Below are 27,280 nucleotides of genomic sequence, written 5' to 3'. Positions count from 1 at the left end.
CCTCCCCCCCCCCCCACACACACGGGGAGGCAGGGAAGGCCCCTCCTTCCCTAGCCCACCTGGCGGGCAGAGTCTGGCAGCTGCAGCTTGAACTTTTCTGGACCCACTAGAATGAACGCCTCCATCAACCGGTTAATGCAGCCAGACTGCGGCACGTCCACAACACAGACATCGAACATAACCCATACATGCTATTAAAAAAGAAAAAGAAAAACAAAACAAAAACAAAAAAAAACAGAAGACCGTAGCTACACCGCTTTAAATACTGCATGCTACGCACTTCGTGTGTCAAGGGCGGGTGGATGGGCGGGCGCAGAGGGTGGAGGAGCCAGACCCAGCCAAGGCCGGCCGGTGACTGCCCCCATCTCGTGACTACAGTTCATGATTCTGGGTTGCAGTGGCCGGTACTGATTCATCCTCTAGGCACAGCTGCTCCTGAACTTAGTTGAACCCGTCGGTGTGGTAGCTGGGGTGGGAGTCAGCTGTGAGCTGGGTGGTCTCTGTGGCGGACGCTGGCTGTATGACAATTGGTGTGTCTGTAGCCTCTGAAAAGTAAGCAGGCAGACTCATCGCACAGGGCAGCGGCTGGGCTGCGCGCCCACCACATCGGTCCTCACAGCACAGCACTCGGCCACCTGGACACTCAGAGGGGAGAGGCTACCTGCCAACCTCCACCCAGCAGCACACCTCCTCACTGGCCGCAGGCCACGCCAGCCCTCGGCCCTCCCCGCCTTCTTGGCCCCTTGGATCTACGGCTACCACAGTTCATGGGTGGGGACAGCTCCCTGCGCCTGCTTTACCTCAGTGTCCATGTTCACACCTCAACCGTCCCCGCTGCCACCACACACACGCGGCACAGTGTCAGTGCCCTCCTGTTTGACAAGACAGTTGATGCCGTTGAGGGCCCAGCCAGCTCTGCCCCGCACACGCGCACCGGCCAGGGCAGGGACTCACCCCTCTCGTCCGACTGCAGCTGCGCCTCCAGGTCCTCGGGTGACACGTAGAACTCAGTCTCCTCGCCCTCCGGTGCCTTTGGCTTGCACCGCCCACAGCAGCAGTTGAAGCAGCAGCACAGGCAGCAGCAGCAGTAGCAGCAGGTGAGGAGGCCGCAGAAGACAAACAGGGCCTGGGGGAGAGAAGGCTCAGCCTCAACGCCACTACAGGCCACAGCCCAGGGGACGGCCTGGGAGGAGGGAAGTGGCAGAGGCTCTGCCCTGGGCTGAGGGGTGCTGACTTGAAAGAGCGAGGCGGGAGGGGCAAACGGAAGTCATCTAGAAGGGGAACTGAAGTAGACCAGGGAAAGTAAAAACTGAGCTTCCTTCAGCTAAGAGTCACGGAGAACTTGTGTTCTTTGGCCCTCTGTATGTGGTAAGCATGAAAGGGTCACGAAGCATGTGAAGTGACATTTAAAGGTATCTCTGACAACAGAAGATCCTACACACAGTTCGACGATAAGCTGGTTCCCAGGGCTGGGCCTCGGGTGGGGACTAACCTGAGGCTTTGAGCGACCCTCTCCAGGTGCCCTGCCCTGTGCTGGTCATGGCAGGGACACAGGAGGACAACAGGACAGCCAAGACCAAGTGTGGAGACCTCCGTCACATGCGCTTCCAGACACGCAGTGTGCCTGCAGCGAGAGCTCACCACCTGCCCCCTCTCCTCACCTTGGCCCACCAGCTGGAGAGCACGAAGTAGGTGTTGACATTCTCTTCCCCGAACTGCTCAGCCACATAGAGCCCCAATGAGCCATACTTGTCGTAGATGTTCCTTTTTGTGGCGTCGGTCAGAATGGCGTGGGCATTGTTGATCTCCTTAAACTTGTCTGCAGCCTCAGGGTTATCAGGGTTCTTGTCAGGGTGATATTTCAGGGCAAGTTTCCTGCAAACCAAAACCATTTCCTGGCTCTATCTGGTCTTGTGTTTCACACTTATCTATCAGAGTCCAGAAAAAGAAATGTTGATCCATTACCATTTCTACTTCCAACTTTCCAGAGGTCTAGAATGCTAGGTCCAAAGAAGTGCCTGCCACGGCTTCAGGGAAAATCTCCCTGGCCTCTGAATCCATGCACAGGGATCAGGCCCTGGGCAGCAAAGCTTTCAAAGGCAAGTCCTGCTGCTGACCTCTGGTGTCCTAGATAGCTAACTGCATACAGGCAAACTGCATTACTGCAGAATAGTGACACTGAAGCACAAGAACACAAGACCACTGAAAGTGTCTGAATTGATGACGATGGCTCTAGTCAGAGCTAGTCTTGTTATTCTGGAGGTAGTAGGTTTGAACTCAGGGCCTCAAGTTTCCTAGGCAAATGGGGCCAGTGCTCTACCCACCACCCGAGTCACCCCAGAAGTTGCTGAACCCCAATCAGAAGCCACACTACTCAGCACTGTGAGCTCTGCAGCTCTGCCGGTGTCTGGGGTCTCCACCAGTGTGGACCATGACCTCTTGCAGACTACGCAGCTGGAAACATCGGCCAAGTGTTTGTAAGAGAGTACCAACGTAACCGTTTGAAGACACAATAAGCACACCAGATACACACTATGAGCTAGGGAAAGGTGAAGTGCCAGGGTTCTGGTGAGACACAGATGAGTGCACATGGAGGCGCATGCGTGGCTGCTCACCTATAGGACTTTTTAATGTCATCTGAGGTTGCATTCTTGTCTAGCCCAAGAACATGGTATAGTGATTCCCCGGAGGTAGAGAGTGAGCGTTGCCTCTGATCAGCCATGTTAAGTTAATCTATAAGAGAAGATAAAAAGAACATCAACAGGCATGGATTTTGAAAATGTAAGCCAGGAGGTGGGTGCCAGCGGATGACGCCTGTAATCCTAGCTACCAGGAGGCTAAGATCTGAGGATCACGGTTCAAAGCCAGCCCGGGCAGGAAAGTCCCTGAGACTCTTACCTCCAATTAACCATTAGAAAACCAGATGTAAAGCTGTGGCTCAAGGTGGTAAAGCACTAGCCTTGTGCTTTTGAGCTCAAGAACAGTGCCTAGGCCCTGCATTCAAGTCTACAACTGATTAAAAAAACAAACATGCCGGGCTGGGAAGGTGGCTCAGTGGTAGAGCGCTTGCCTTGCATGCCTGAGGCCCTGAGTTCAATTCCTCAGCGCCATATAAGCAAAAAGAAAAAAACCCCGAAGTGGTGCTGTGGCTCAAGTGGTAGAGCGCTAGCCTTGAGCTGAAGAGCTGAGGGACAGCGCCCAGGCCCAGAATTCAGGCCCCACAACCGGACCACCCCCCCCCCCCCCCAAAAAAAAAAAGCCAGTTTGGTCAAAAACTCTTCCAGACCCTTATCTTCAGTGAATCGCCAGAAAATCAGAAGTGGCCCTGTGGCCCAAAGTGGTAGAACACCAGCTTTGAGTGAAAAAGCTCAGGGGGGAAGAGTGCCCAGGCCCCAAATTCAAGCTTCATGACAAAAAAGAAAAAAAAAAGTAGGGTCTGGGAAGGTGGCCCAGTGGTAGAGCGCTTGCTTCCCATGCATGAGGCCCTGGGTTCAATTCCTCAGCACTACATAATCAGAAAAAGCCAGAACTGTGGCTCAAGCGGTAGAGTGCTAGCCTTAAGCTGAAGAGCTGAAGGTCAGGGCCCAGGCCCAGAGTTCAAGCCCCACGACAAACAGACAGACAGACAGACACGGAAAAAAAAAGTTGAAAGGAGTCTTTCCTCCCCTTCTGAACAGGGGCTATGAGGACATAAGCTGAAGCTTAATCAATGCTTTCTACAATGTTTTATGTAAGTTAGTGTAAATTATATAATTTCTTTTTTCTTTCATGTTGGTCCTGGGACTTAGGAAATGGGTTCTGTCTCTGAGCCTCTTCACCACCCCCACCCCCTGGGCAAGCACTCTACTTGAGCCACAGCTCCAATTCCGGCTTTTTGTTGGTTAGAGGAAAGAGTCTTACAGACTTTTCTGTCTGCCTGGCTTCAAACCTCAGACGTCAGTCTCAGCATAGCTAGGATTCTAGGCCTGCCTAATTTGATTATGAAGCTGCTCAATCATCTTTATTCCTTCAGAATTAGGTTTTTTTTTTTCTTTAAATGGTCAGCAGTATTAGTATTTGAAGGGATATTCAACAAAATTAGTCATTTGGAAATGCAAACTAAAGTCACCAGATACTAAAAGACTGATGCATTCATTCACATAGGCCATCAGGCTATTGATGCATTCATTCACATAGGCCATCAGGCTATTGATGCATTCATTCACATAGGCCATCAGGCTATTGATGCATTCATTCACATAGGCCATCAGGCTATTGATGCACTCATTCACATAGGCCATCAGGCGATGCTTCAGCAAATGTGGCCACTAGATAACCCTGTTGCTGTCTCGCAGCCTGTTCTGCACACATCTGGGTGGCACAGCCTGCTACTACTCACCTTGGCCAAGGCAGTCTTGTTGATCCCAAGTTAAAAAGCATGCTACTGTGAATATAATAGATGACTGTAACATAAAGCTAAATGTTTACATGGCTAAACACAGGAAAAGGAACAGTAAGGACACAGCACACACGGTGTAAAAACTGGTGCACTACAGACAGGCGCTCGGCAGTGCAGCTTGCTTGCAGGAAGGCAGCATGGGAGGGGCCTGACAGCGAAGGGTGCTGGCCTCTATGAACACTGACGCTCAGGTGACTTGAAGGGTACAAAGTTTTCTTTAATAATATACTATCTTTTTTTTTTTTTTTTTTAAGTGAACTTGCCTTTTAACGTTTTCCTTTTGCCATGGTGTCTCACTCCATTCTGTAGGCTAGCCTCCTGCCTGCAGTGTGGGACCCTCAGCCTTCCGGGAGGCCGGGTGGTTATACCAGCTAAGACCAGCTGTAACTTAGTACCACTATTACTATTTTGGAAGTAAGTACTGGAGTTTGAACTCAGGTACTCTTCAACTCCAGCCATGCCGTCAGTCCCTTTTTTTGCTGTAGTCTTATTTATCTGTCTAGGGCTGCCCTGAGCAGCAGTCCCGTTTCCTATGTGGGCACATCACACATGGTTGAGATGATCCTCTTTGATCTCTGCTGTAGCTACCTTGTGGGAGAGTAGCTGGAACTACAGGCATGAGTCATTGTGACAGGATTTTTTTAACTTTTAAAAACTCCTGAGCACTGTGGTGTAAGCCACTAACACCAGGCTTTTCTTTGTCCTGGGGCCTTAACTCTGGGCCTGGGCACTGTCGCTCAGCTCTTCAGCTCAAGGATAACACTCTACCACCTGAGTCACAGTACCGCTTCTGGCTTTTTCTGCTTCTGTGGTGTTGAGAAATTGAACCCAGGGCTTCATGAATGCTAGGCAAGCACTCTACCACTGAGCCACCTTCTCAGGCCTAACACCAGGGCTTTTTTGCCGGGCACTGGTGGCTCACGCCTGTAATCCTAGCTACGCAGGAGGCTGAGACCTCAGGATTGTGGTTCAAAGTCAGTCCTGGCGGAAAAGTCCATGAGACTCTTATCTCCAATAAACCACCAGAAAATCGGAAGTGGCACTGTGGATCAAGTGGCAGAGTGCTTGTCTTGAGCTGAGGAGCTCAGGGATAGCGCCCAGTCCCAGAGTTCAAGCCCCATGACCAACAAAAAAACAAATCAAACTTTTTTTGGACTCTTTTATAACAACATTTAGCTTAAAACAATATATAGCTAAACAAACTATTTTCTTTCATTATATACTTTTTCCCTATCTTTCCTTTTTAAACTATTTTTTTGAGTGGAGAGGCAAGGTGGTGTGATGGGGGTGAGGCGGGTTGAGGATCGTTGTGCGCACTCAGGGACACGTGAAAAATGACCCCATACCCTGCGCAACCACCTGACACATGTGGCTCACACCTGTCATCCTAGCTACTCAGGAGGCTGACAGCTGAGGAGCACAGTTTAAAGCCAGTGATACTTTTATCTCCAGTTAACAACCAAAAATTGAAAGTGGAGCTGTGGCTCCAAGGCTGGTAAAGTACCGGCCTTAAGCAAAAAAAGCTAAGGGACAGTCCCCAGGCTGAGTTCAAGCTCTAGTACCAGTAACAATAACAGTAATAATAAGTGTAGGGAATGCTGGCCTGTTTCTCAGGAGGCTGACATGAGAGAATCTTGGCTTGAAGCCAGTATGGGCTGAAAAAGCCTGACATGAAGCCATAATTCACATGGTAGGGTGACAGCATTGAGGGAAAAACCGAGCAAAAGTGAGTTCCAGAACTGGAAAAGGGAGAGGAGGAGGCAAGGAGAGAACAGAAGAACCCTAATATACAATGCCAGGCGTGTAATCCTAGCACTACAGAGACTAAGCCTGAAGACAGCAACTGGTCTCAGATAGGTAGGTAGATAGATAAAATAGATATAGTTACAAATAGACAGACAGGTAGAGAGATACAAACAGGTAGAGAGATAGATGAAGAAAGGTAGACAGGCAGGTTGGTAGAAAATAATCAGGTAGAGAGACAGAGACAGATAGAGAGATAAAACAAACAGGTAGGTAGAGAGACAGAGACAGGTAGGTAGACAGGCAGATAGAGAGAGACAGGTAGATAAATAGGTAAAGACAGGTAAACAAGCAGGTAGAGAGATAGATACAATTAGAAATAGGTAGGTAGAGATAAAGATAGGTAGATAGGTAGGTAGGTAGACAGACATAGGCAGGTAGAGAGACAAAGAGTTAGAAATAGGCAGGTAGAAAGACAGAGACAGGTAGGTAGGTAGGTAGAAGAGATAGATACAGTCAGAAATAGGGAGACAAAGCAGCAAGGCCTAGACACAGGTGCCCTCTGGGAGGAGCTATCTTCTATGAGGACAATGTGGTCCTCCGGATCTCTACACAGGAACCACCAAGATGCTTTCTGAGAAGGAGGCTCTCTTCAGAAACGCACGTGGGTAACTTGTCTGGTTTCATTTCTGTCATCAAAGACTTGCTTAGAAGCAATACTGCACCATGTCCTGCACTCCTCTCCATGAATGAGCCCTTCTCAGTCTTGGGTCCATGTTGTTCAAATCTTTAAGGAGTTTGCTAAGTTTACAAACTGAGGTTTCCTAGGATTCTTCGGTAATTTCTGCCTCTTGATCCTTGTTCAACTGCTGTTCTTGTCTAGTTCCAAGTGCTCCTCATTGGTCAGTTAACTTCCAGGTCATCTGAGGCTCTTCCCACGTCCACTGCATGAACTACTCAAAATTCTGTTAGTCAGCTGGGTGATGGTAGCTCTTTCCTGTAATCCTAGCTATCAGGAGGCTGAGATCCGAGGATCACGGTTCAAAGTCAGCCTGGGCAGGAAAGTCTGCGAGATTTTTATCTCTAATTAACCACCAGGAAAACTAGAAGTGGCGCTGTAGCTCAAAGTGGTATAGCACTAGCCTTGAGCTGAAGAGCTCAGGGACAGCGCCCAGGCCCTCACAACCAAAAATTTTTTTTGTTCAGTCTCATTTTCTCTTCTTTTTCTTCTGCCAGTCCTGGGGCTTGAACTCAGGGCCTGGGCTCTGTCCCTGAGCTGCTTCTGCTCAAGGCTAGCTAGCGCTCTACCACTTTAGCCATAGTGCCATTTCTGTCATTTTCTGTGTATGCGGTACTGAAGAATCAAACCCAGGGCTTCATGCGTGCTGGCTAGGCCAGCACTCTACTAGGCCACACTCCCAGCCCAGTCTCATTTTCTTTTCTTTTTTTTTGCCGGTCGTGGGGCCTGAACTCTTGCCCTGGGCGCTGTCCCTTATGTGGTGCTGAGGAATCGAACCCAGGGCCTCATGCATGCAAGGCAAGCGCTCTACCACTGAGTCACCTTCCCAGCCCCAACTTCTGGCTTTTTCTGCTTATGTGGTGCTGAGGAATCGAACCCAGGGCCTCAGGCATGCAAGGCAAGCGCTCTGCCACTGAGCCTCCTTCCCAGCCCCAGTCTCATTCTTATCACACCTACACACGTGTGTAGGTATTGGTGCTTGAACTCAGGGACTGCTTCAGCTTTCTTCTTTTTTGGCACTACCATTGAGCCATATCACCACTTTTGGCTTTTTGGTGGTTAGAGGTAAGAGTCTCAGAGGTACCAGTGACTCACACTTATAAACCTAGCTATTCAGGAGGCCGAGATCTGAGGATCCCAGTTCGAAGCCAGCCAGACAGAAAAGTGCGTGAAACTCTTTATCTCCAATTAACCATCAGAAAACTCGAAGTGGTGTTGTGGCTAGCCTTGAGCAAAAAAGCTTAGGGACAGGCCCTGAGTTCAAGTCCCAAGACCAACAACAAGAAAAGCAAACAACAATATTTGGACAAGAGTACAGGGGAAGAACCCTCATACACTTGTTGGTAAAGCAGTGTAACCACCATGTAAGTAAGTATGGCAGTTCCTCAAAATACTATACCCCCTCCCCAACTAGGCATCTATTAGAAACAAAGTGAGTCGATACACCGGAAGGACACCTGCACAGCGATGTTTACTGCAGTACTATTTACAAAGCCACGAGGTGGCTTCAGCTCCGTTGCTCAACAGATTAATGTAATGACTGAGATTATATAGTCATACACCACACACCCGCACATTACGGAGTATCACACAGCCATAAAAAAAATGAAGTTGGCTGCCAGAGGTTCAGGCAGTAGTCTTAGCCCCTCAAGGGACTGAGATCAGAGGATCCAAGTTCGAAGCCATCCCAGGCAGGGACTCCTATTTCTAATTAACTACCCCAGACCCAGAAGTGGTAGAGACCAGCCTTGAACAGTCCCAGGACAGTACTGGACCCATTAAAAAAGTATTTGTTTTTAAAGTGAAAACCTCCAAAAGGTTTTTCTTTTTTTTTTTTTGGGGGGGGGGGTCCGGTCATGGGGCCTGAACTCTGGGCCTGGGCGCTGTCCCTCAGCTCTTCAGCTCAAGGCTAGCGCTCTACCACTTGAGCCACAGCGCCACTTCTGGCCTTTTTTCTTTTTGCTTATGTGGTGCTGAGGAATCGAACCCAGGGCCTCTGGCATGCGCTCTACCACTGAGCCATCTTCCCAGCCTCTTTCTTTTTTTTTTAATTGTGAAAATACCGTACAGAGGGGAAGATATTGTCTTTCTTTCTTATGTGTAACAATAAAAAATCTCAGCAATGGCTAAAGATAATGTATTTACCTAGTATGTACACAACCCAAGTTCAGTCTCTGGTACTACCACATACACCTAAAAAAAAAGTATAGTGATGCTAAGTCTTAAAGTCAGAATAAGAAAGTACTTTTAATGCAATCTAGCATCAAGGTACCAGAGCAGAATCAATCTAAAACCTAATCTACCAAAATTTGGCTTCCAGTAGGAAGCCAAAAAAGTAGGTGCGTGACAATTGGATAACTGGCAGTTTTTAAGTAATGATTAACTTTGTGTCCGTGTATTACAATTCACAAAAATAGTGAAATACTTGACACTCCTTGACAGTGATCACTCGAGGAAAAACAAACTACCTCTATTCAGGGCTCACATCCTTGCCTGGAACCTCCAGTTTCCCAAACTATAACCATTCCAGTGGTATAATTAACTACAGAGAAGTAAAAACCAAAGCTTATATTCTGAAACTCTTCTAAATCTATACTATACTATCAAGTCCTATCAGAGCATTCAGTAAGTTTTTGTCAAATTAATTTCATCAGTAATAATTTATGGTCTAGAAACTTTTTTTTTTTTTTTTTTTTTGGTAGGGCTTGAGCTCTGGGTCTGGGCGCTGTCTCTCAGCTCTTCAGCTCAAGGCGAGTGCTCTATCTACCACTTGAGCCACAGTACCACTTCTGGTTTTCTGGTGGTTCACTGGAGATAAGAGTCTCACGGACTTTCCTGACCAGGCTGGTTTTGAACCGTGATCCTCAGGTCTCAGCCTTCCAAGTAGCTAGGATGACAGGTGTGAGTCACTGGTGCCCAGTCTAATCAAAGATTTTAAGTAAACTGATGCTTAGAATAATTGAAAAGGAAAAACAGGTCAGAAACTAAGCAAAATAACGATAGATCTATGTTTATTTTTTCCTTCAGACTGAAACTTGAACTCGGTACCTGACACTTGCTGACTGGCTGGCGCTCTACCATTAGAGCCATGCATCCAATCCTAGATCTGTTTTTTTGTTTTTTGTCAGTCGTGGGGCTTGAACTCTGGGCCTGGCCGCTGTTCCTCAGCTCTTCAGCTGAAGGTCAGCACTCTACCACTTGAGCCACAGAGCCACTTCCGGCTTTTTCTGCTTATGTGGTGCTGAGGAATCCAACTCAGGGCCTCATGCATGAGGGGCAAGCACTCTACCACTGAGCCTCCTTCCCAGCCCTAGATCTGTGTTTAAGCACAAAGAAAACAAAACACAAAACCAAAACCTGGTACCTTTCCCCAAACCTCTTATTCAGGAAGTTACCTATTTTTTTTAGGGGCGGGGGGGGTCAGTTATGGGGCTTGAACTCTGGGCCTGGAGGCTGTCCCTCAGCTTTTCAGCTCAAGGCTAGCACTCTACCACTTCAGCAACTGAACCACTTCCAATATGCTGGTGGTTTTATTGGAGATAAGAATTTCACGGACTTTCCTGTCCGGGCTGGCTTTGAACCAGGATCCTCAGATCTCAGCCTCCTGAGTAGCTAGGATTAGAGGCGTGAGCCACTGGTGCCCGGCTAAGAAGTCACCTATTTTTGTCTACTCTCCTCCACTGAGTTAACCATCTCTGGCCTCTCAGTCCTGCCTGCACAGCAGAGAAAGAAAGAGATAGTGAAGACAGCAGGAAATGAGACCGGGAGGCTCTGTGACACTGAGCTTGGGGCCCAGCCCAGTGAAGGGAGACCTCAGGATCAAGAACCGCTCAGAAGGGGCTGGGAAGGAGGCTCAGTGGCAGAGCGCTGGCCTTGCATGCCTGAGGCCCTGGGTTCCATTCCTCAGCACCACAAAAGCAAAAAGAAAAAAGCCAGAAGTGGCGCTGTGGCTCAAGTGGTAGAGCGCTAGCCTTGAGCTGAAGAGCTGAGGGACAGCACCCAGGCCCAGAGTTCAGGCCCACGACCAGACCCCCCCAAAAAAAATTAAAAAAAAAAAAAAAAAAAAAAAACTGCTCAGAATGCAGTGTGCACCAGTGAAGGGAGACCTCAGGGTTAAGAACTGCTCAGAATAGTGTGCATTAGGCGTCAAATGCACTGAGCTGTGCACAAAGCTTGAGACAAGATCTCAGGAAAGAACTGTTATTCTGAGCTAAAACTACTCTAGAAAACTTACTATTGGGGCTGGGAAGGTGGCTCAGTGGTAGAGCGCTTGCCTTGCATGCATGAGGCCCTGGGTTTGATTCCTCAGCACCACATAAGCAAAAAAAAAAGAGCTAGAAGTGGCGCTGTGGCTCAAGTGGTAGAGCACTAGCCTTGAGCTGAAGAGCACAGGGACAGCGCCCAGGCCCAGAGTTCAAGCCCCATGACCGGACCAAAAAAATTAAAAAAAAAGAAAACTTACGGTTATCCTAAATATAAACAAGTAATACAAGAAAAAGTGCAATCCTTTTTTTTTTTTTTTTTTTTTTGTCAGTCATGGGGCTTGAACTCTGGGCCTGGGCGCTGTCCCTGTGCTCTTCAGCTCAAGATGAGTGCTCTACCGCTTGAGCTACTATGCTACTTCTGGTTTTCGAGTGGTTTATTGGAGGTAAGAGTCTCACAGACTTTCCTTGCCGGGCTGGCTTTGAACCATGATCCTCAGATCTCAGCTTTCTGAGTAGCTAGGATTACAGGCGTGAGCCACCGGCGCCTGGCTACCTTGTGTTTTTAACTTCACCATATCTAAACTCTCAGAATATCAAAGTCACAGGTAATGTCCTGCCTAGGTAGGCACCCTCTGCCTTCCAAGGGCACACTGTAGACTCTCTGCCTAATGATCAGTATCAAGACTACGTATCATCATGGCAGAAAAGGCATTAATCAGTGTGTACCTATGTGGAAATCTACTAGGATGCCAACTAGGAAGAACCTTCCTCTCATTTCTTAGAGGAAATAATCAAGAGCATTCAAATCTTCAACAGTGAATAAGAGGGCCATAAAAATACCTATGACTGCTGGGTATCATAGCACATATCTGTAATCTTAGCACTTGGGAAAAAATAAGCCAGGAAGATCGAAGTGTGAGTCCAATAAAAAGCTATATAGTAAGAACCTATCTCAAAAATAAATAAGCTGAACTGGGCGCCTGTGGCTCACACCTATAATTCTAGGTTTTCAGGAGGCTGAGATCTGAGGATCACCGTTCAACGCTATCCCAGGCAGGAAAGTCTGTGAGACTCTTATCTCCAATAAACCACTCGAAAACCAGAAGTGATGCTGTGGCTTAAGTGGTAGAGCTCGCCTTGAGCTGAAGAGCACAAGGACCGACAATAAATAAATAAATAATAAATAAATAAGCTGGGTGCAAGTAGCTTACAACTGTAATCCTAGCTACTCAGGAGGCTGAGATCTGAGGATCACAATTCAAAGCCAGCCTGGGCAGGAAAGTCAGTGATTCTTATTGCCAATTCATCACAGAAAAAGCTGGAAGTGGCTCTGTGGCTCAAGTGGTCGAGCGCTAGCCTTGAGCAAAAGGAGCTTAGGGATAGCACCCAGGGCCAGAGTTCAAACCCCAGGGCTAGCAATGAACACACAAACAAACAAACAAACTTGACTGCAATCTTATTAGAATAGTATGGGCTAACATACTTAAAAATTCTAGGCGTGTCCAAGGTTCAGAGAAGTACAAATGCCATCTTTGCCTGTTGGTTTGTAATGCTGACAAAATGATCTACCCTGACGGTAGTCTGGCTCCCACTAGACAGTGGACTGAATGATCTAACAGGGCAGATTCTGAGAGAGGTCAGAGTTCATAAAATGCTAGATAACAGAGGGTATTGCAATGAAACACATTCTGAGACAAAAACTGACAGAAATGGGTGCACCAGTGTTCCTGCACTCAGTCACTGGTCACGGCTGTTCTAAGGAGACACAGCTGGCCTTGTGTCCCGTATCTGGACTGCCTTGTGTGTGTGCGTGCACGTGCGCGCGGCAGTACTGGGGGCTCGAACAACATTTGGGCAAAGTCCCTTAGTTGTTTTGCTCAAGCCTCGTACTTTACCACTTGAGCCACAGTCTAGTTAGGCTTTTTTTGTTTTTTGTGGTTAAATGGAGATAAGGTCTTAACAGACGTTCCAGCCCAGGCTGGCTTCAAACCATTACCCTCAGGTCTTAGTCTCAAGTAGTAAGGATTACAGGGGAGAACTACAGCCAGCTGGCGGGGCTGCAGCAGATAACTGCCTAGAATGAAGTAATCTCATCAATCTAGTATAAAAAGGCGTGCCAATTAAATCATGACAAGCTGAGTATAAGACATGCCTAATCAGATGTGTCTGAAATTGAGTTATAACCAATTAGGCTAGTGCTGTGTGTCTACATATAAATATTTCCTGTCTAACTGCTGGGTGGAGTTCTCTGAACCTTTATTGGTTCCAGATGTTGCCCAAATCATGAATCATTTTTTTGTGCTCAAACACTCAACCTAATTTGTCTATTACAATTACCTGTAATACTGTTTATTTTTGTTTGTTTGTCTTCAGTTGTGGGGCTTGAACTCTGGGCCTGGGCGCTGTCCCTCAGCTCTTCAGCGCAAGGCTAGCACTCTACCACTTGAGCCAAGCACCACTTCCAGCCTTTTCTGTTTATGTGGTGCTGAGGAATCAAACCCCAGGGCCTCATGCATGCAAGGCAAGCATTCTACCACTGAGCCACCTTCCCAGCCCCTGTAATACTGTTTTGATCAAGTGTTTTATAGTCTAGATGCCTTCACTGAGCTTTTGTGCTATAGGCTAGCATTCTACCACTTGAGCCACAGCTCTACTTCCAACTTTTTTGGTAGTTAATTGGAGAGAGGAGTCTCACAGACTTTCCTGCCCTGGCTTCAAATCTCGTTCCTCAGATCTCAGCCTCCTGAAGCCAGGATTACAGGAGTGAGCCAGTGGCTTGTGGGAAGTGACATTTGTAACCGTACAGTGATCCCTCACCTATCATAATGGTCCAGACACCACTGCAATAGGTGAAAATTTGCAAAGTAGCAGTGTTATACAGTTTGTCCCTTGCTATATCATGGTTCACTTACTGCTACTTGGTAGATTTTCACCTAGCACAGGGGTCTCTGGAATGTAAACCCCCCTGTGATAGGTAAGGGATCACTATTTATGGTTTTGATTTTTTTGCTGGTCGTTGGGCTTGAACTCTGGGCCCTGGCATTGTCCCTCAGCTCTTCAGCTCAAGGCAAGTGCTTTACCATTTGAACCACAGCGCCACTTCTGGCTTTCTGGTGGTTAATTGGAGATAAGAGTATCTGAGGCTGGACAATGGTGGCTCACACTTGTAATCCTAGCTACTCAGGAGGCTGAGATTTGAGGATCTCGGTTCAAAGCCAGCGGGGCAGGAAAGTCCTTGAGACTCTCATCTCCGATAAAGCACTAGAAAAAAACGGAAGTGGTGCTGTGGCTCAAGCAGTAGAGCACTCGTCTTGAGCTGAAGGACAGCGCCCAAGCCCAAGGTTCAAGCCCTACAACCGACCAAAAACAAAAACAAAAGCCAACAACGAAAGAAACAACAACAACAACAAAAGAGTCTTATAAATGTTTCTGCCCGGACTGGTTTTGAACTGTGATCCTCAGATCTCAGCCTCCAGAGTAGCTAGGATGACAGACATGAGCCAGCAGCACCTGGCACTATTTATGTTTTTCTTTTTTAAATCCATGTTACAGTGAAGCAACAATAAGTGAACTGTGATACAGTTAGGGACAATGTACCCTAAAAGGTGAGTAGGAATAAAAACACACTGGCCATTAGTGATTCATGCTTATAATCCTAAGTAGTCGGAAGGCTGAGAATGAGGACAGAGATTGAAGGCCAGACAGGGCCAAAAAAGTTCTCAACCCACAGCTGAGTAAAGTAATGTGCTTCTGTCACCTCAGAAAAGTGCTAGAATCATCTCCATGTGGGAAGCTGGAGTGCAGACAAGAAGCACAAACGTAGGTAGTCTGTGGATCACACTCACCGGAGTGAGAAAACTTATCCTACAAATAAACAGTGTCAAGAGGGCTGAAGGTGCGGCACAGTATTACACCAGCCTAACAAGTGCAAGGTCCCGAGTTCAAACTCCAATACTGAAAAACAAAAAAGGCCATTAGAAGATTATTTTCCTTATGAAGCTTATCTGCACAGATTGCCAGAAGTGAGGCACTGGTTCCACTGCACAAGTGGGCAAGAACTAAGTAGGCTTTTCCAAATACATGGCATTAGGCAAAGCTAAGGGAGTTAACGGAGTCACTCTGGTGGAAAGCATTATTGGCTGACGGTAGTCAGATCCACCTCTGCAGGAAAACAAGGGTGGATCTCTAATAGTTACTGGAAAGCCTATGCTTGTAATAACTGAAATGTGAGTTATCTCACACTCTCATAAACACCGCTATAACTCAGAAGTACAGGCTTCACTCCACTACAACCAGAACATATTTTCACCAGGTGAAAGAAACCCATCTTGACCCACCAACTGATGACAGCCAGATCCTCTCATGATGCAGAATCCAGAAACTGTATCTTCTAGAACTGACACTAGACAAAGACTGAACTTCATATGGAAGAGACCATACAACAGAGCTTCATGGCCTTGTCTTGAACCCACACCCCTCAAACAGAGGTGGGGCAGTATCTAGAATCCTAGAAAGTGGGTCTGTTGGAAAGATGTTTTTTCCTGGATGTAGGGCTTGAACTCAGTCCCTGGGCACTGTTATTGAGTCTTTTTGCTCAAGGCTAGCACTCTTACTTTGAGCCACAGGGAGGTCAGAGTCTCATGGACTTTACTGCCTGGTCTGGACTTCGATCCTCAGATCTCCAGAGTAGCTACGATGACAGGTGTGAGCCTCCAGTACTGGGAGTCTGTGTGATTCTTTTTTTTTTTTTGGGGGGGTCCGGTCGTGGGGCCTGAACTCTGGGCCTGGGCGCTGTCCCTCAGCTCTTCAGCTCAAGGCTAGCGCTCTACCACTTGAGCCACAGCGCCACTTCCAGCTTTTTTTTTTTTCTTTTTGCTTATGTGGTGCTGAGGAATCAAACCCAGGGCCTCAGGCATGCAAGGCAAGCACTCTACCACTGAGCCACCTTCCCAGCCCCTCTGTGTGATTCTTATCTCTAACTACCAAAAAGCTGAAAGTGGAGCTGAGACTCAAGATATAGAAGTGCTAGCCTTGGGCAAAAAAGGTCAGGTAGCCCCTAGGGAGGATTGCTCAGTTAGGCAAGGTGATGTAAGAGAGAATGCTTCCAGAGGGGGTTCTGCAAACTCTGTGCTATTATGTTAACAGAGAAGGTGGCATTATTTGTGCTTACTCTTTCGGTACTGTATCTTTACACTGGAGAATACATGCTAACTCAGTTTCCTTAGCTATAGAATTGGGTAATAGCTAGCATGCAAGGTGTCCTAATATACGGCTAAACATATATTAAGTAACCCTTGCCTGGTCAACAAACCACTGTCTATCAACAAACCACTGTCTATCACTTCACAGTGTCTGCCCTTCAAAGGACTGCTCAGTGAATTCCCAGGAAAACACTTTCAAAGAGAGGACCAGTTAAGAGATACTTCTGTCATTCTCCAATTAAAGACTTTTTAGTTGTTATCTGAGGTTTAAACTGGAGCTAGCCAGGTATGGTGGTTCATGCCTAAAATCCCAGTACTGAGAAATGCTGAGGCAGGCGGATTTGAGGCCAACCTAGGCTACATAGCAAACTTTGTATCAAAACAAACAGCCAGGCATTGGTTGCTCATGTCTGTAATTCTAGCTACTCAGAAAGCTGAGATCTAAGGATCACAGTTCAAAGCCAGCCAGGGGAAGGAAAGTTCATAAGACTCTTATCTCCAATTAACCATCAGAAAGCTGGAGGTAGAGCTGTGGCTCAGAGTAGGTAGAGTGCTAACCTTGATCAGAAAAGTTCAGGGACACTGCCCAGACCCTGAGTTCAAGCCCCATGACCACCATCACCAACAACAAAAACTTTGGACTACATTGTTTTTTTTTTTCAAAGTTTCTGTGATTAGCTTTGATTAAAAGTATGACATTAATATAGTCTAGTCAAAACCTTTGCCTAAAGTACAATTTTTTTTAATTAATCTTAAATTGTTAGAAGCTGTAATCCTAATTACTCAGGAGGCCGAGATCCAGAGGATCATTGTTCAAAGCAGCCCATTCAAAAAAGTTGCTAAGACTAGCTGGGCGCCAGTGGCTCACGCCTGTCACCCTAGCTACTCAGGAGGCTGAGATCTGAGGATCATGGTTTAAAGCCAGCCTGGGCAGGAAAGTCCATGAGACTCTTATCTCTAATAAAACCACTAGAAAACTGGAAGTGGGACTGTGGCTCAAATGGAAGATCACTGGCCTTGAGCTGCAGAGTGCAGAGACAGCGCCCAGGCCCAAAGTTCAGGACAGACCGCCCCACCCCACCCCACCCCATCCTCCCTCCCCCCGGAAAAAAAATGTTGCTGAGACTCTATCTCCAAAATAACCAGCAAAAAAATCAGGATAGATGTATGGCTCAAGTAGTAGAGTGGATTTGCCTGGCCAGCAAGTACAAGGCCCTGAATACAAACCCTGTTACTAGGAAAGATTAAAAAAGGTACCAACTAGTTTCATGTATTCTAAAGTTTAGTTGTGTGTTAGTGCCTCATACCTACTAGGAGATCTGAGAGGAAGAGGAGAGAATAGAAATCCAGGGGGTTGTCTAGCTGAAAACCAAACATCTGCTAGGCTACTAATCCCTTCCTGTAATAAGAGAAAATAAAAGACAAGCCGTGAGTGGTGCTGTGCAGCGCACAGACTACTCCTATGCTGAGCCTGCTCAGGCCTCCCCTTCTTTCTTTATTTTTTTGGGTCAGTCGTGGGGCTTGAACTCTGGGCTTGGGCGCTGTCCCTTAGCTCTTCAGCTCAAGGCGAGCGCTCTACCACTTGAGCCACAGCGCCACTCCCCTTCTTTAGATGAGGACTGTCTTGGAGCCCTAGATCCCTGCATTCAGCCCTCGGCCACTGAGGTACCTCAGAGTTACTACATGATAGTTACTACATTTAGTTCTCCAAAATACTATTCTGCCTGGTACAAAGGGTAGCCTCATAAGACAGGAGAGCTGGCCACATTTCTTTCTCAGAGATAGCCAGAAGAGTGGGACACAGATGACAGGAGGGCACAGGCAAGTTAACATTCCAACTCTCTGACTCACCATGATAACTTTATAACCAACAGGGAAATACTCCCCAGAAAAGAGCCAAGGAGGAGCACATTTCACCTTGTAAACCAGTTACTAGCAATACAGGGTAAGTGAACAGTCACCAACTTACAGAAAGAAAATTACAAATAATCCATTATGATGAATAAGGTTCACTCACAGATTCAAGAAGATTCTCTGAAATCCACTATGTATCACAAAATTTAAAAACTCTGAGTTTACATCTAAAATGTAGAGCAATTTTGGAATGAAGTAAAATCTTTTCTTTTTTTCTTTTTTGTCTATCATGGGGCTTGAACTCTGGGCCTGCGCGCTGTCCCTCAGCTCTTCAGCTCCAGGCTAGCGCTCTACCACTGAGCCACCTTCCCAGTCCAATGAAGTGAAATCTTTAAGTATATACAGATAAAGTCTGAAGATGAAACTGATCATGACAGATTTTTTCATGACTTAGCCCAAACAATTCCAAAGGATTAGATTATTAAGAATTTCTTTCTTTGAAGAATGAAATGCTATACTTCATTTCTGCAATTTCAATGTGAAATATCAATGTCTGCAAAACTCTGACAATTAAAAGCAATGGCTCACAACCTAGTTAGCCTAGCTGCTCAAGGCCTAGATCTGAGGATTGCAGTTTGAATCCAGCACAGGCAGGAAAGTCTCTGAGACTCTTTTTTCCAAGTAACCACCAAGGGGCTGGGAAGGTGGCTCAGTGGTAGAGTGCTTGCCTTGCATGCATGAGGCCCTGGGTTCGATTCCTCAGCACCACGTAAGTAAAAAGAAAAAAAAGCCAGAAGTGGTGCTGTGGCTCAAGTGGTAAAGCGCTAGCCTTGAGCTGAAGAGCTGAGGGACAGCGCCCAGGCCCAGAGTTCAGGCCCCACAACCGGACCCCAAAAAAAACAAAAAAACCCCACGTAACCACCAAAAAGCCAGAAGTGAAACTGTGATTCAAGTGGTAGAACACCAGCCTTGAGCAGGGAAAAAAAAAAACAAAAAACTGAGGGACAGTGCCAGGCCCTGAGTTCAAGCCCTAGGATTGTAAGAAAAAAAGGGGGGGAGGGAAGGAAGGAAGGGAAGGAGGGAGGGGAGGGGAAGGAGGGAGGCAGGCAGGAAGGGGAGGGGACAGAAGAAGGGCTGGAGGGAGGGAGGGGAGAAAGGAAAGGAAGGCAAAGGAGAGAAGGGAAGGAAGGGAAGGAAGGGAAGAAGGGAGGAAAGGAGGGAGAAAGGGAGGGGAGGGCAGGTAGATAGGAGGCAAGGGAGAGAAAGCGAAAGCAAGACAGAAAGCAATGCCAGGTGTAGTGTGTCATGTCTATCAGGAATCTGAGATTTGAGAATCAGGGTTCAAAGCCAGTCCAGGCAGGAAAGTTGCGCTCAAAGACTAGAGAAACAGTGCCCAGGCCCCAAGTTCAAGCCCCAGGACAGTACGTGCCCCACCCCCCACACGAAAAGAAAACAAAATTTAAAGCAACATTTGTTTCTAACAGTACTTAGGGCTTTGTGCTCGCCAGAATGACACTCTACCATTAATCCATGCCTCCAGCCGCATTTTATTTTAAAGACCCGTGCCTATTAAGTGCCTCGGATGAAGAACAAAGCAGAACACTTTTTCATTAACGTGACGTACTCAGGTTAATGCAAGGTGTCAGGAGAGACAAAATCTACACTAAAGGTTGTTGGGTAATCTAATCCTTAAATCTTCCAGGTTGAATTCGTAGTGCCTGATAACGGGCTAACAGCTAATCCTCATCAGGAGATGTCCTTGTTTGAAGCAGCCCGGCACAACACTCCAGGTAGATCAAGGGAATCTTACTATTTTCATAAATAAAGGTATCGCCTTCTTTTTTTTTTTTTTTTGGGGGGGGGGGGGGGTTGGTCGTGGGGCTTGAACTCTGGGCCTGGGCGCTGTCCATGCACTCTTCAGCTCATGGCGAGCCCTCTACCACTTGAGCCACAGTGCCACTTCCGGTTTTCCAGTCATTTATTGGAGAGTCTCACGGACTTTCCTGCCCAGGCTGGCGTTGAACCATGATCCTCAGATCTCAGCCTCCTGAGTAGCTAGGATTACAGGCGTGAGCCACTAGCACCCGGCAATCACCATTTTTTTTTAGCCTCTTTGTCACTCCTATTTGGAAAGCAGGCAGTGAGATATCTTTTCATTGTATCTTTTGCTCCTCCAACAGGCAGGCAGATCGGGGACCATTACCCTCATTTTACAGCCCACAGAGGCCCAGGGACTGAAGGAGGGCTAATCTCATCAGCTCTAGTCTCTCTCTCTTTCAGGAAGAAAAAGCTAGCAGTTTGTACTGATTTACAGAGCAGAACTGAAACAGAGCAGAAAGTGTGTGTGACAAAATACCTTATTCCCTGGACACATCACCAGGACTCTACAGTACAGAATGATGTGGGGCGCTTTACACTTACGCCAGCCCTTTTCTGACATAGTGTCTCACTTTTCTGTAAGCCTGCACTATGCTCCTCCTGCTTACGCTTCCTAAGGTGTAGATAGGATGAGAGATGTATATTTCCATGTCGAGCTTATTCTGTTGGATTGGGTTAGGTGAGCATTTTTTGCCCCGGCTGGCTTAGAACTGTACTCATCCAGGGCTGGGAAGGTGGCTCAGTGGTAGAATGCTTGCCTTGTATGCATGAGGCCCTGGGTTTAATTCCTCAGTACCACCTAAGCAGAAAAAGCCAGAAGTGGCGCTGTGGCTCAAGTGGTAGAGCGCTAGCCTTGAGTTGAAGAGCTGAGGGACAGTGCCCAGGCCCAGAGTTCAGGCCCCATGACCAACCCAAAAACAAAACAAAACAAACAAAAAACACTGTACTTACCCATATCTCAGCCTCCTAAACAGCACCACCAAACTCCACTACTGATTCAGACAGTATCTTGTAAACTTTTTGCCCCAGATAGCTTTGAATCATAACCTTTCCAATCTCTGACCCCCTGAGCTTCTGAGTAACTAGGATTACAGATATGAGTCAACACGCACAGCTACACAGTTACATTAGTAACTACACCCAGCCACTCACAAGAGCCACTATGGAGGACTAAGGGTCCTCAAGAGTAGGACTGATTCTTTGGATCATTTACATACAAACACCCCTAACCAGCCCCCTGAAGACTCAGGGGGTCTTTTTCCCCACGGTTTCCCCACTGTTATGTACTACATGCCCACCTTTTTGTGTTGGTCCCAGGTCTTCAACTCAAAGGCCCTAAGCTTGTTCAATCTGCTCCCTCACCTTGCTTTCCTATGGGCACTCTAGCCATCTGAGCCACATATTTCCAACCCAGCTAGAGTCTTGATAATGAACTGAGATTGAATCTCCTAGGCTTTCTGCCTGGGCTAGGCTTCAAACCACAATCCTCCAGAACTCAGACTCCTGAGTAGCTAGGATTACAGGTGGACACCTACCATGGACCTGCTTTATACTCATCTTTTTTTTTTTTTTGCCAGTTCTGGGGCTTGAACTCAGGGCCTAGGCACTGTCCCTGAGGTTCTTTTGCTCTACCACCTGAGCCACAGAGCCACTTCTGGCCTTTTCTGTTTATGTGGTGCTCAGGAATCGAACCCACAGCCTCATGCATGCAAGGCAAGCACTCTACCACTGAGCCACCTTCCCAGCCCTGCTTTATACTCATTCTCTGACTTTAGAAGCAAACTTTAGACAAAACTTGTACCTTATCACAATGTCCAGCCTTCTGCATTTTAATCATTCATTCAGTAAACACCTACTGAGAATCTATTGTATACTCATCTATGAGAGTTCTAAAGGTTCAACAGTTTGTTATGGGATTCAGCATGATAGAGGTGGTCAATGGGAATACAAGAAACCTGGTTCAGAAGCTCTGAGTTCAAGTTCCAGGTCGATTATTATTAATAAAGAGACCTGAGCAAGGCAGATTGCCAGGGTGGCAAACAAATGGGTCTCATGAGCTCAAATGATGTTCAACCTCTGAGAACATAGTACAAAATTATCTTCAGGAACACAAGGAAATCTACTCACTAAGTCTAGATGGGCTGAAAGTGAAGGTCCTGGAAAGAACTCCAGACTCCTTTGGGCACAGAAAAGGTTCTGCTGGACTTTCACAGCACCCCAATAATAATCTTCCAATTGAGAGCATCAGGAATTGCTTACTCTTATGCTGTGAGTGTAATATCACTGTGTAGGGGATTGAAGCAGGAGGATCTCAAGCTCCATGCCAGCTTGTGCTATACAGCAAGACCCTATCACAAAAAAGAAAAAGAACTGCTTCAGAAGACCTGAGAGCCAGGTGGATGACCCCCCTCCACGTCACTCAATCACCTCAGGCCACAACAGAGTGCAGGTAACCAAGACAAAATTCCTAGCAACACTAGCACCAAGTGGCAGAGCTGACTTTAAAAACACTTTTAATTTTGAGCCAGCCACCACTGCCGGTGGCTCACGCCTATAATCCTAGCTACTCAGAAGGCTGAGATCTGAAGTTTGTGGTTCCACGACAGCCCAGGCAGCAAAGTCCATGAGACTCCCATCTCCAATTAATCACCCAAAAGCCAGAAGCAGAGCTCTGGCTCAAGTGGTAGAGCGCTAGCCTTGAGCCAAAAAGCAGAGACAGCACACAGGCCCTCAGTTCAATCCTTAAGACTAACACATGTGTGTGCACATGCACACATGTGCATGCACATACACCTTCGAACAGATTTACAGGAAAATCCTAAACACCTTTGACCCCCTTTTAATTGGTTGGCCTTTCCCCAGTAGGTAGCAGGGAGTTAACAGTTACTTTCTGGGGACATGTGGTACTTACTTCCCGTACACCTTTCAGAAGCCCTGTGCCTCTTAAGTGGTCAGTACTCACCAACATGCTTCCAGGTGACAAGGTCATCATGTAGCACTGCTACTAGTAAGCTCAATTTCTATAGACCAGGCACATTACTATCTGCAGACAACTGTTCTTTGAAAAAATAATTTCTCATGGATCACACCTAATAGGAAACGCTAAATATACTAAACGGGACATTAGCGAGGTCCAAGCGCTGCGGGAAAATGAAGCAAGGCAAGGAGACAGTAGGAGGTGGGAGGAAGTGGAACTGTGGCTCAAATGGTAGAGCACCAATTCTTGAGTGAAAAAGCCACCAAGTACGAGAGCAGGCCCCTGAGTTCAAGCCCTACTGCCAACACAAAACAGACAGACAGACAAGAAACGAGCGAATGGGAAGTGGGAAGAGGAAATTCTAAGTGTGTGCGTGGGGGGGGGGGCGAGGGTCCCAGGGCGGGGTCCTCGGTTTGTTCAGAGGTCAGCGCGGCGGCTTCTGACGCAGGGGAACGCGGGGGAACGCGGGTCAGGCCACCGACAGGCTGCCCAGCGCCGCCGCTGGCGACGGGCCAGCCAGAGCCGCCGGCCTCCGGCGCTGCCGGCCGCGGCGGGCCCTGCGGTCCGGCTCCCGCACCGGACGGCGGCTCCTCGCTCAGCCGGGGGCGACGCGGCGCGGGTCGGGGCTCCGCGGGCCCCGGGCGGAGGCGGCGCTTTGTCCTCGGGGCAGGTCCTGCGCCGACGGCCGGCGCGCCCCAAGGCTGCGGGTTCGAAGCTGCGCTTCCTGCTCCCGGGCCCGGCGGTCGCGGCGGGCGGGCGGGGCCGGCGAGCTCGCGGCCCGGCCCGAGGGGCGCCGCGACTCGGCTGCAAGCGCGGCCGTGCGGACGGGCGCCGCCCCGCCCCCGCGCCGGGCCCGGCCGGGCCTCGCGCCCCGGCCCCGCCGCCCTGGCCGCCCGCACAGCGCGGCCGCCATTTCCGGCCGCGGCCGCCGGCCCCGCCGCCCGCCCCTCCGCGCGCCGCCCTCACGGCCCGGCCCCCGCCCCGCGGCCGCGGCCCCGCTCCCTCGCCGCCGGCCAGATCCCCGCGGCCCTCGTCGGTCGGCCTCGGGGCTCGCCCGGCCGGCCCGCAACCAGCTCACCTGTTCTCCCGCCCGCCCGCCGGCTCCGCGGTTCCGCTCGCCGCTCCGCGGCGCTGCTGGGCAGCCGGCCGACGCGCTCTTCAGCCAGTGGAACCCGGGCGGCGGAGGGGGCGGCGGGGGCGGCGGCGGCGGCGGCCGAGGGCGCGGGAGCAGCACCGGCGGCGGCAGGGACGCGCACGCGCACGCTCACGCACGCACCCGCACTGGCGCGCGCGTCCCCGAAAAGACGTGAGCCGTCTCCACCCCCAGTTGCCGCGCACGCGCCCCAAGCGCCAAACGGAGGCTCTGCCCACGCGGAGGAGGGGCTCCGTATGACAGCCGGGCGCCGAGGCCCCGCCTCACGAGGGCGGGGCCTATGCTGACAGCCAACCGGCGATGCTTCCGGGCGCTCCCACCGCCCGGCAGGGGCGGGGCCAGGCCGGCGTGAGGGGGGCGGCCCAGAGCCTGCCCCGGAGGAAGCCCGGTGCCCCGAGCCCGGGAGACGGACGACACGACGGCAGCACGGAAGTGCCGGCTAGTCTCGCAGCCGGGCCGAAGTGGAGAGCCCGCCGCGGGCTCGGCTCCTTCCCCCTGCCCGCCGGCCCGGCAGCGCCGCGGCGCAGCTGGCCTCCGGAGCCCCGTCCCTCCCGCGGCACCCCGCCGCCCCGGCCGGCGCGCTCTAGCTGCCCGGCCATTTCTGCGGCTGTGTGCTCCCGGGGCAGGTGCGCGCCGCTTGAACGCGGGCCCGGCGCTGTCCGCGCGAGCCGCCGCGCCACTTCCGGCTCCCCGGTGGTTCATTGGAGTCCTGCCCGGGCTGGCTTCGAACCGCGATCCTCTCCAGAGTCGCTGGGATGCCAGGCGGGAGCCTGCACGCAGTGCCCGCAGCCTCCCTTCCAGCCTTGCCTGCTGGCCATTTTCAAGTTTCCCTTCAAAACCGGGAAGCAGATGGCAGCTAAGCCTTGCACCGTCGCTGTAAGTCCAAACCACTCCACCACACCAGCCCCCGCTCCCTTACCATCTTCCCCCACCTGCGTTTTGTTTCTACTTTTTTGCTGGTCTAGAGTTGCCACGCTTGTTCCAGGCTCGGAGGCCAGCAGCAGCAGCACAGTGCTGAAGACACCTCCGAGCAGTCAGTAAACTGTGTAACATCCAACAAGCAGGAAAAAATAATAAAAAAGACCTACGAAAACTGGGAATTGGCTCAGTGGTAGAGCGCTAGCCTTGAGCAAAAGCAGCTCAGGGACAGTGCCCAGGCCCTGAGTTCAAACCTCAAGATGGTAAGGAAAAACTAAACGAACAAGACACAGCTGGGCACTGGTGGTTCACACCTGTAATCCAAGCTCCTCAGGAGGTTGAGATGAGAGAATCTTGGTTCACAACCAGTCCAGGCAGGAGAGTCTGTGAGACTCTTACCTCCCATTAATTAACACCTCCCTCCCCCAGAACCAGAAAGCAAAACTGTGGCTCAAATGCTCAAAAAAAAAACTAAGGCCCTGAGTTCAAGCCCCAGGACTAGCAAAAAAATAAAACTGTGATGTTCCTCCCCATTGCCAGCCACTCCAAATATCTCACCAGCTTCAGTCCTCAGAGCCTTCAGAACACTTCACTAAGTCTCACCCCACTAGTTCCTCAGGGATCTTGCCCTAACGGAACTGCAGTGACCTCGAGGGCTGGTGCACACAAATCCATTCTTGTCCCACAGAATCCACTTCCAAATACAATTAGGCAAGTGTTGACTACAGGCAGCTGGGATGCTTTCTACTTTTTGTTACCACAAAGCCCACTCTAGGGGCTGGGAAGGTAGCTCAGTGGCAAGCATGAGGCCCTGGGTTTGATTCCTCAGCACCACATAAGCAAAAAGAAAAAAGCCACAAGTGGTGCTGTGGCTCAAGTGGTAGAGCACTGGCCTTGAGCTGAAGAGCTGAGGGACAGCGCCCAGGCCCAGAGTTGAGGCCCCACAACCGGACTCCCCCCCCCCCAAAAAAAAACCCCACTCTAGTGTTGATTCAAGGCCACTTAAAACTTCCCTGCAGTTACACCCAGGCCAGGTACTACCTACCAAGCCAGATGCAGTGCTCAAAAGAAAGGCAGCTTCTGCCTTGACAGCATACTTAAGACTCAGGAAGAGTTTGGGTTTGTTTTTTGTAGGTCCTGGGCTTGAACTCTGGGCCTGGGCGCTGTCCCTCAGCTCTTCAGCTCAAGGCAAGCGCTCTACCCCTTGAGCCCCAGCGCCACTTCCTGTTACATCTAGGCCAGTTCACAACAGAGAAGGACCTTACTACTAAAGGGGATTCCCACAGTGAACTCCCCAGGTGGCAGGGAACCATATCACAGGCAGCAAGGGAAAGGCTGGACTCCTCCTCCATAAGGGTCTTTAGAGGTGAAGCCAAGTAGTGATCTTAGCAGAGCACACTGAGGAGTGAAAAGCAAGCTGGTGCCAGTGGCTCATGCCTCTAGAATCCTAGTTGTCAGGAGGCTGAGTTCTGAGCATCACAGTTTGAAGTCAGCTTGGGCAGAAAAATCTGTGAAACTCTACAAAAGTGGAACGTGGAGCTGTGGCTCAAGTAGTAGAGCACCAACCAGCCTTGAGTGACAAAGCTAAAGGACAGCACCCGGGCCCTGAATTCAAGCCCAGGACACACACACACACACACACACACAACACACACACGAGACACGAGCAGGGTGCATAGTACCTGTTGTTGTTATGAGTAGGAAAGCCAAGAATACATGTTCATATTCCCATCTTTTTGCACGAAGAGACACTAGGGTGACTAGGGTGACGTTCCATAACAGTTGCCATAGAAAGTAGGTGGAAAATGGTAGCTTGTTTCTGAACACTTCTTTGAATAGTATTGTTTTTTTCTTTTTTTTCTTTTGGTTGGGGCTTGAACTCAGGGCCTGGGCGCTGTCCCTGAGCCTCTCTGTGCTCAATGCTAGTGCTCTACTACTTGAACCTCAGTGCCACTTCTGGTTTTTGAGTGGTTGATTGGAGATAAGGGCTGGCTTCACAGCGCGATCCTCAGATCTCAGCCTCCTGAGTAGCTGGGATGACAGGCGTGAGCCACCAGCACCTAGCCAGCTTTCACCTTTGAACACTGTAAATAAATTACTTTCAAACAAGGAGTTCTTCAAATGGATCGAGAGAGTGTGGCATATTTACAGTGAAATTTTACACATCCATCAGA

At 49.2% G+C, this 27,280-nt stretch overlaps 1 protein-coding gene across 3 annotated transcripts; it reads right to left on the bottom strand.

Moving 5' to 3' along the window:
* Nucleotides 1–240: 240 nt before the first annotated feature.
* Dnajc5 (DnaJ heat shock protein family (Hsp40) member C5) lies at nt 241–24,276 on the bottom strand. Of its 3 annotated transcripts, none has more exons than XR_006146414.1 (6): nt 24,114–24,276; nt 2,616–2,733; nt 1,662–1,875; nt 955–1,126; nt 801–872; nt 454–545 (listed from the first exon to the last, which is right to left on the bottom strand). XR_006146414.1 is itself a non-coding variant. In XM_042672295.1 (5 exons), exons 2-5 carry the CDS (start codon nt 2,720–2,722, stop codon nt 442–444), a joined length of 597 nt encoding a protein of 198 aa, XP_042528229.1. In that variant the 5' UTR covers nt 2,723–2,733; nt 24,114–24,276; the 3' UTR covers nt 241–441. The 3 variants fall into 3 exon arrangements, 1 of the variants encoding a protein (XP_042528229.1); XR_006146415.1 differs by having other exon boundaries at nt 532–551; nt 806–872; XM_042672295.1 differs by lacking the exon at nt 801–872 and having other exon boundaries at nt 241–545.
* Between the last annotated feature and the right edge of the window lie 3,004 nt (nt 24,277–27,280).

The sequence above is a fragment of the Dipodomys spectabilis genome, unplaced genomic scaffold (assembly GCF_019054845.1).
Source record: "Dipodomys spectabilis isolate Male_0828 unplaced genomic scaffold, ASM1905484v1 ptg000692l, whole genome shotgun sequence".
Lineage (NCBI taxonomy): Eukaryota > Metazoa > Chordata > Mammalia > Rodentia > Heteromyidae > Dipodomys > Dipodomys spectabilis.
The sequence above is the reverse complement of the archived record's forward strand: the minus strand, read 5'-3'. Positions and strand labels throughout refer to the sequence as shown.

Coding starts and splice junctions, on each gene's coding strand:
- Dnajc5 (XM_042672295.1), bottom strand. CDS start 2,722: ATGGCTGATCAGAGGCAACGCTCACTCTCTACCTCCGGGGAATCACTA. Junction 1,876..2,615: donor GACATTAAAAAGTCCTATAG/GTGAGCAGCCAC, acceptor TTTGGTTTGCAG/GAAACTTGCCCTGAAATATC. Junction 546..954: donor GCTGCAGTCGGACGAGAGGG/GTGAGTCCCTGC, acceptor CTTACTTTTCAG/AGGCTACAGACACACCAATT.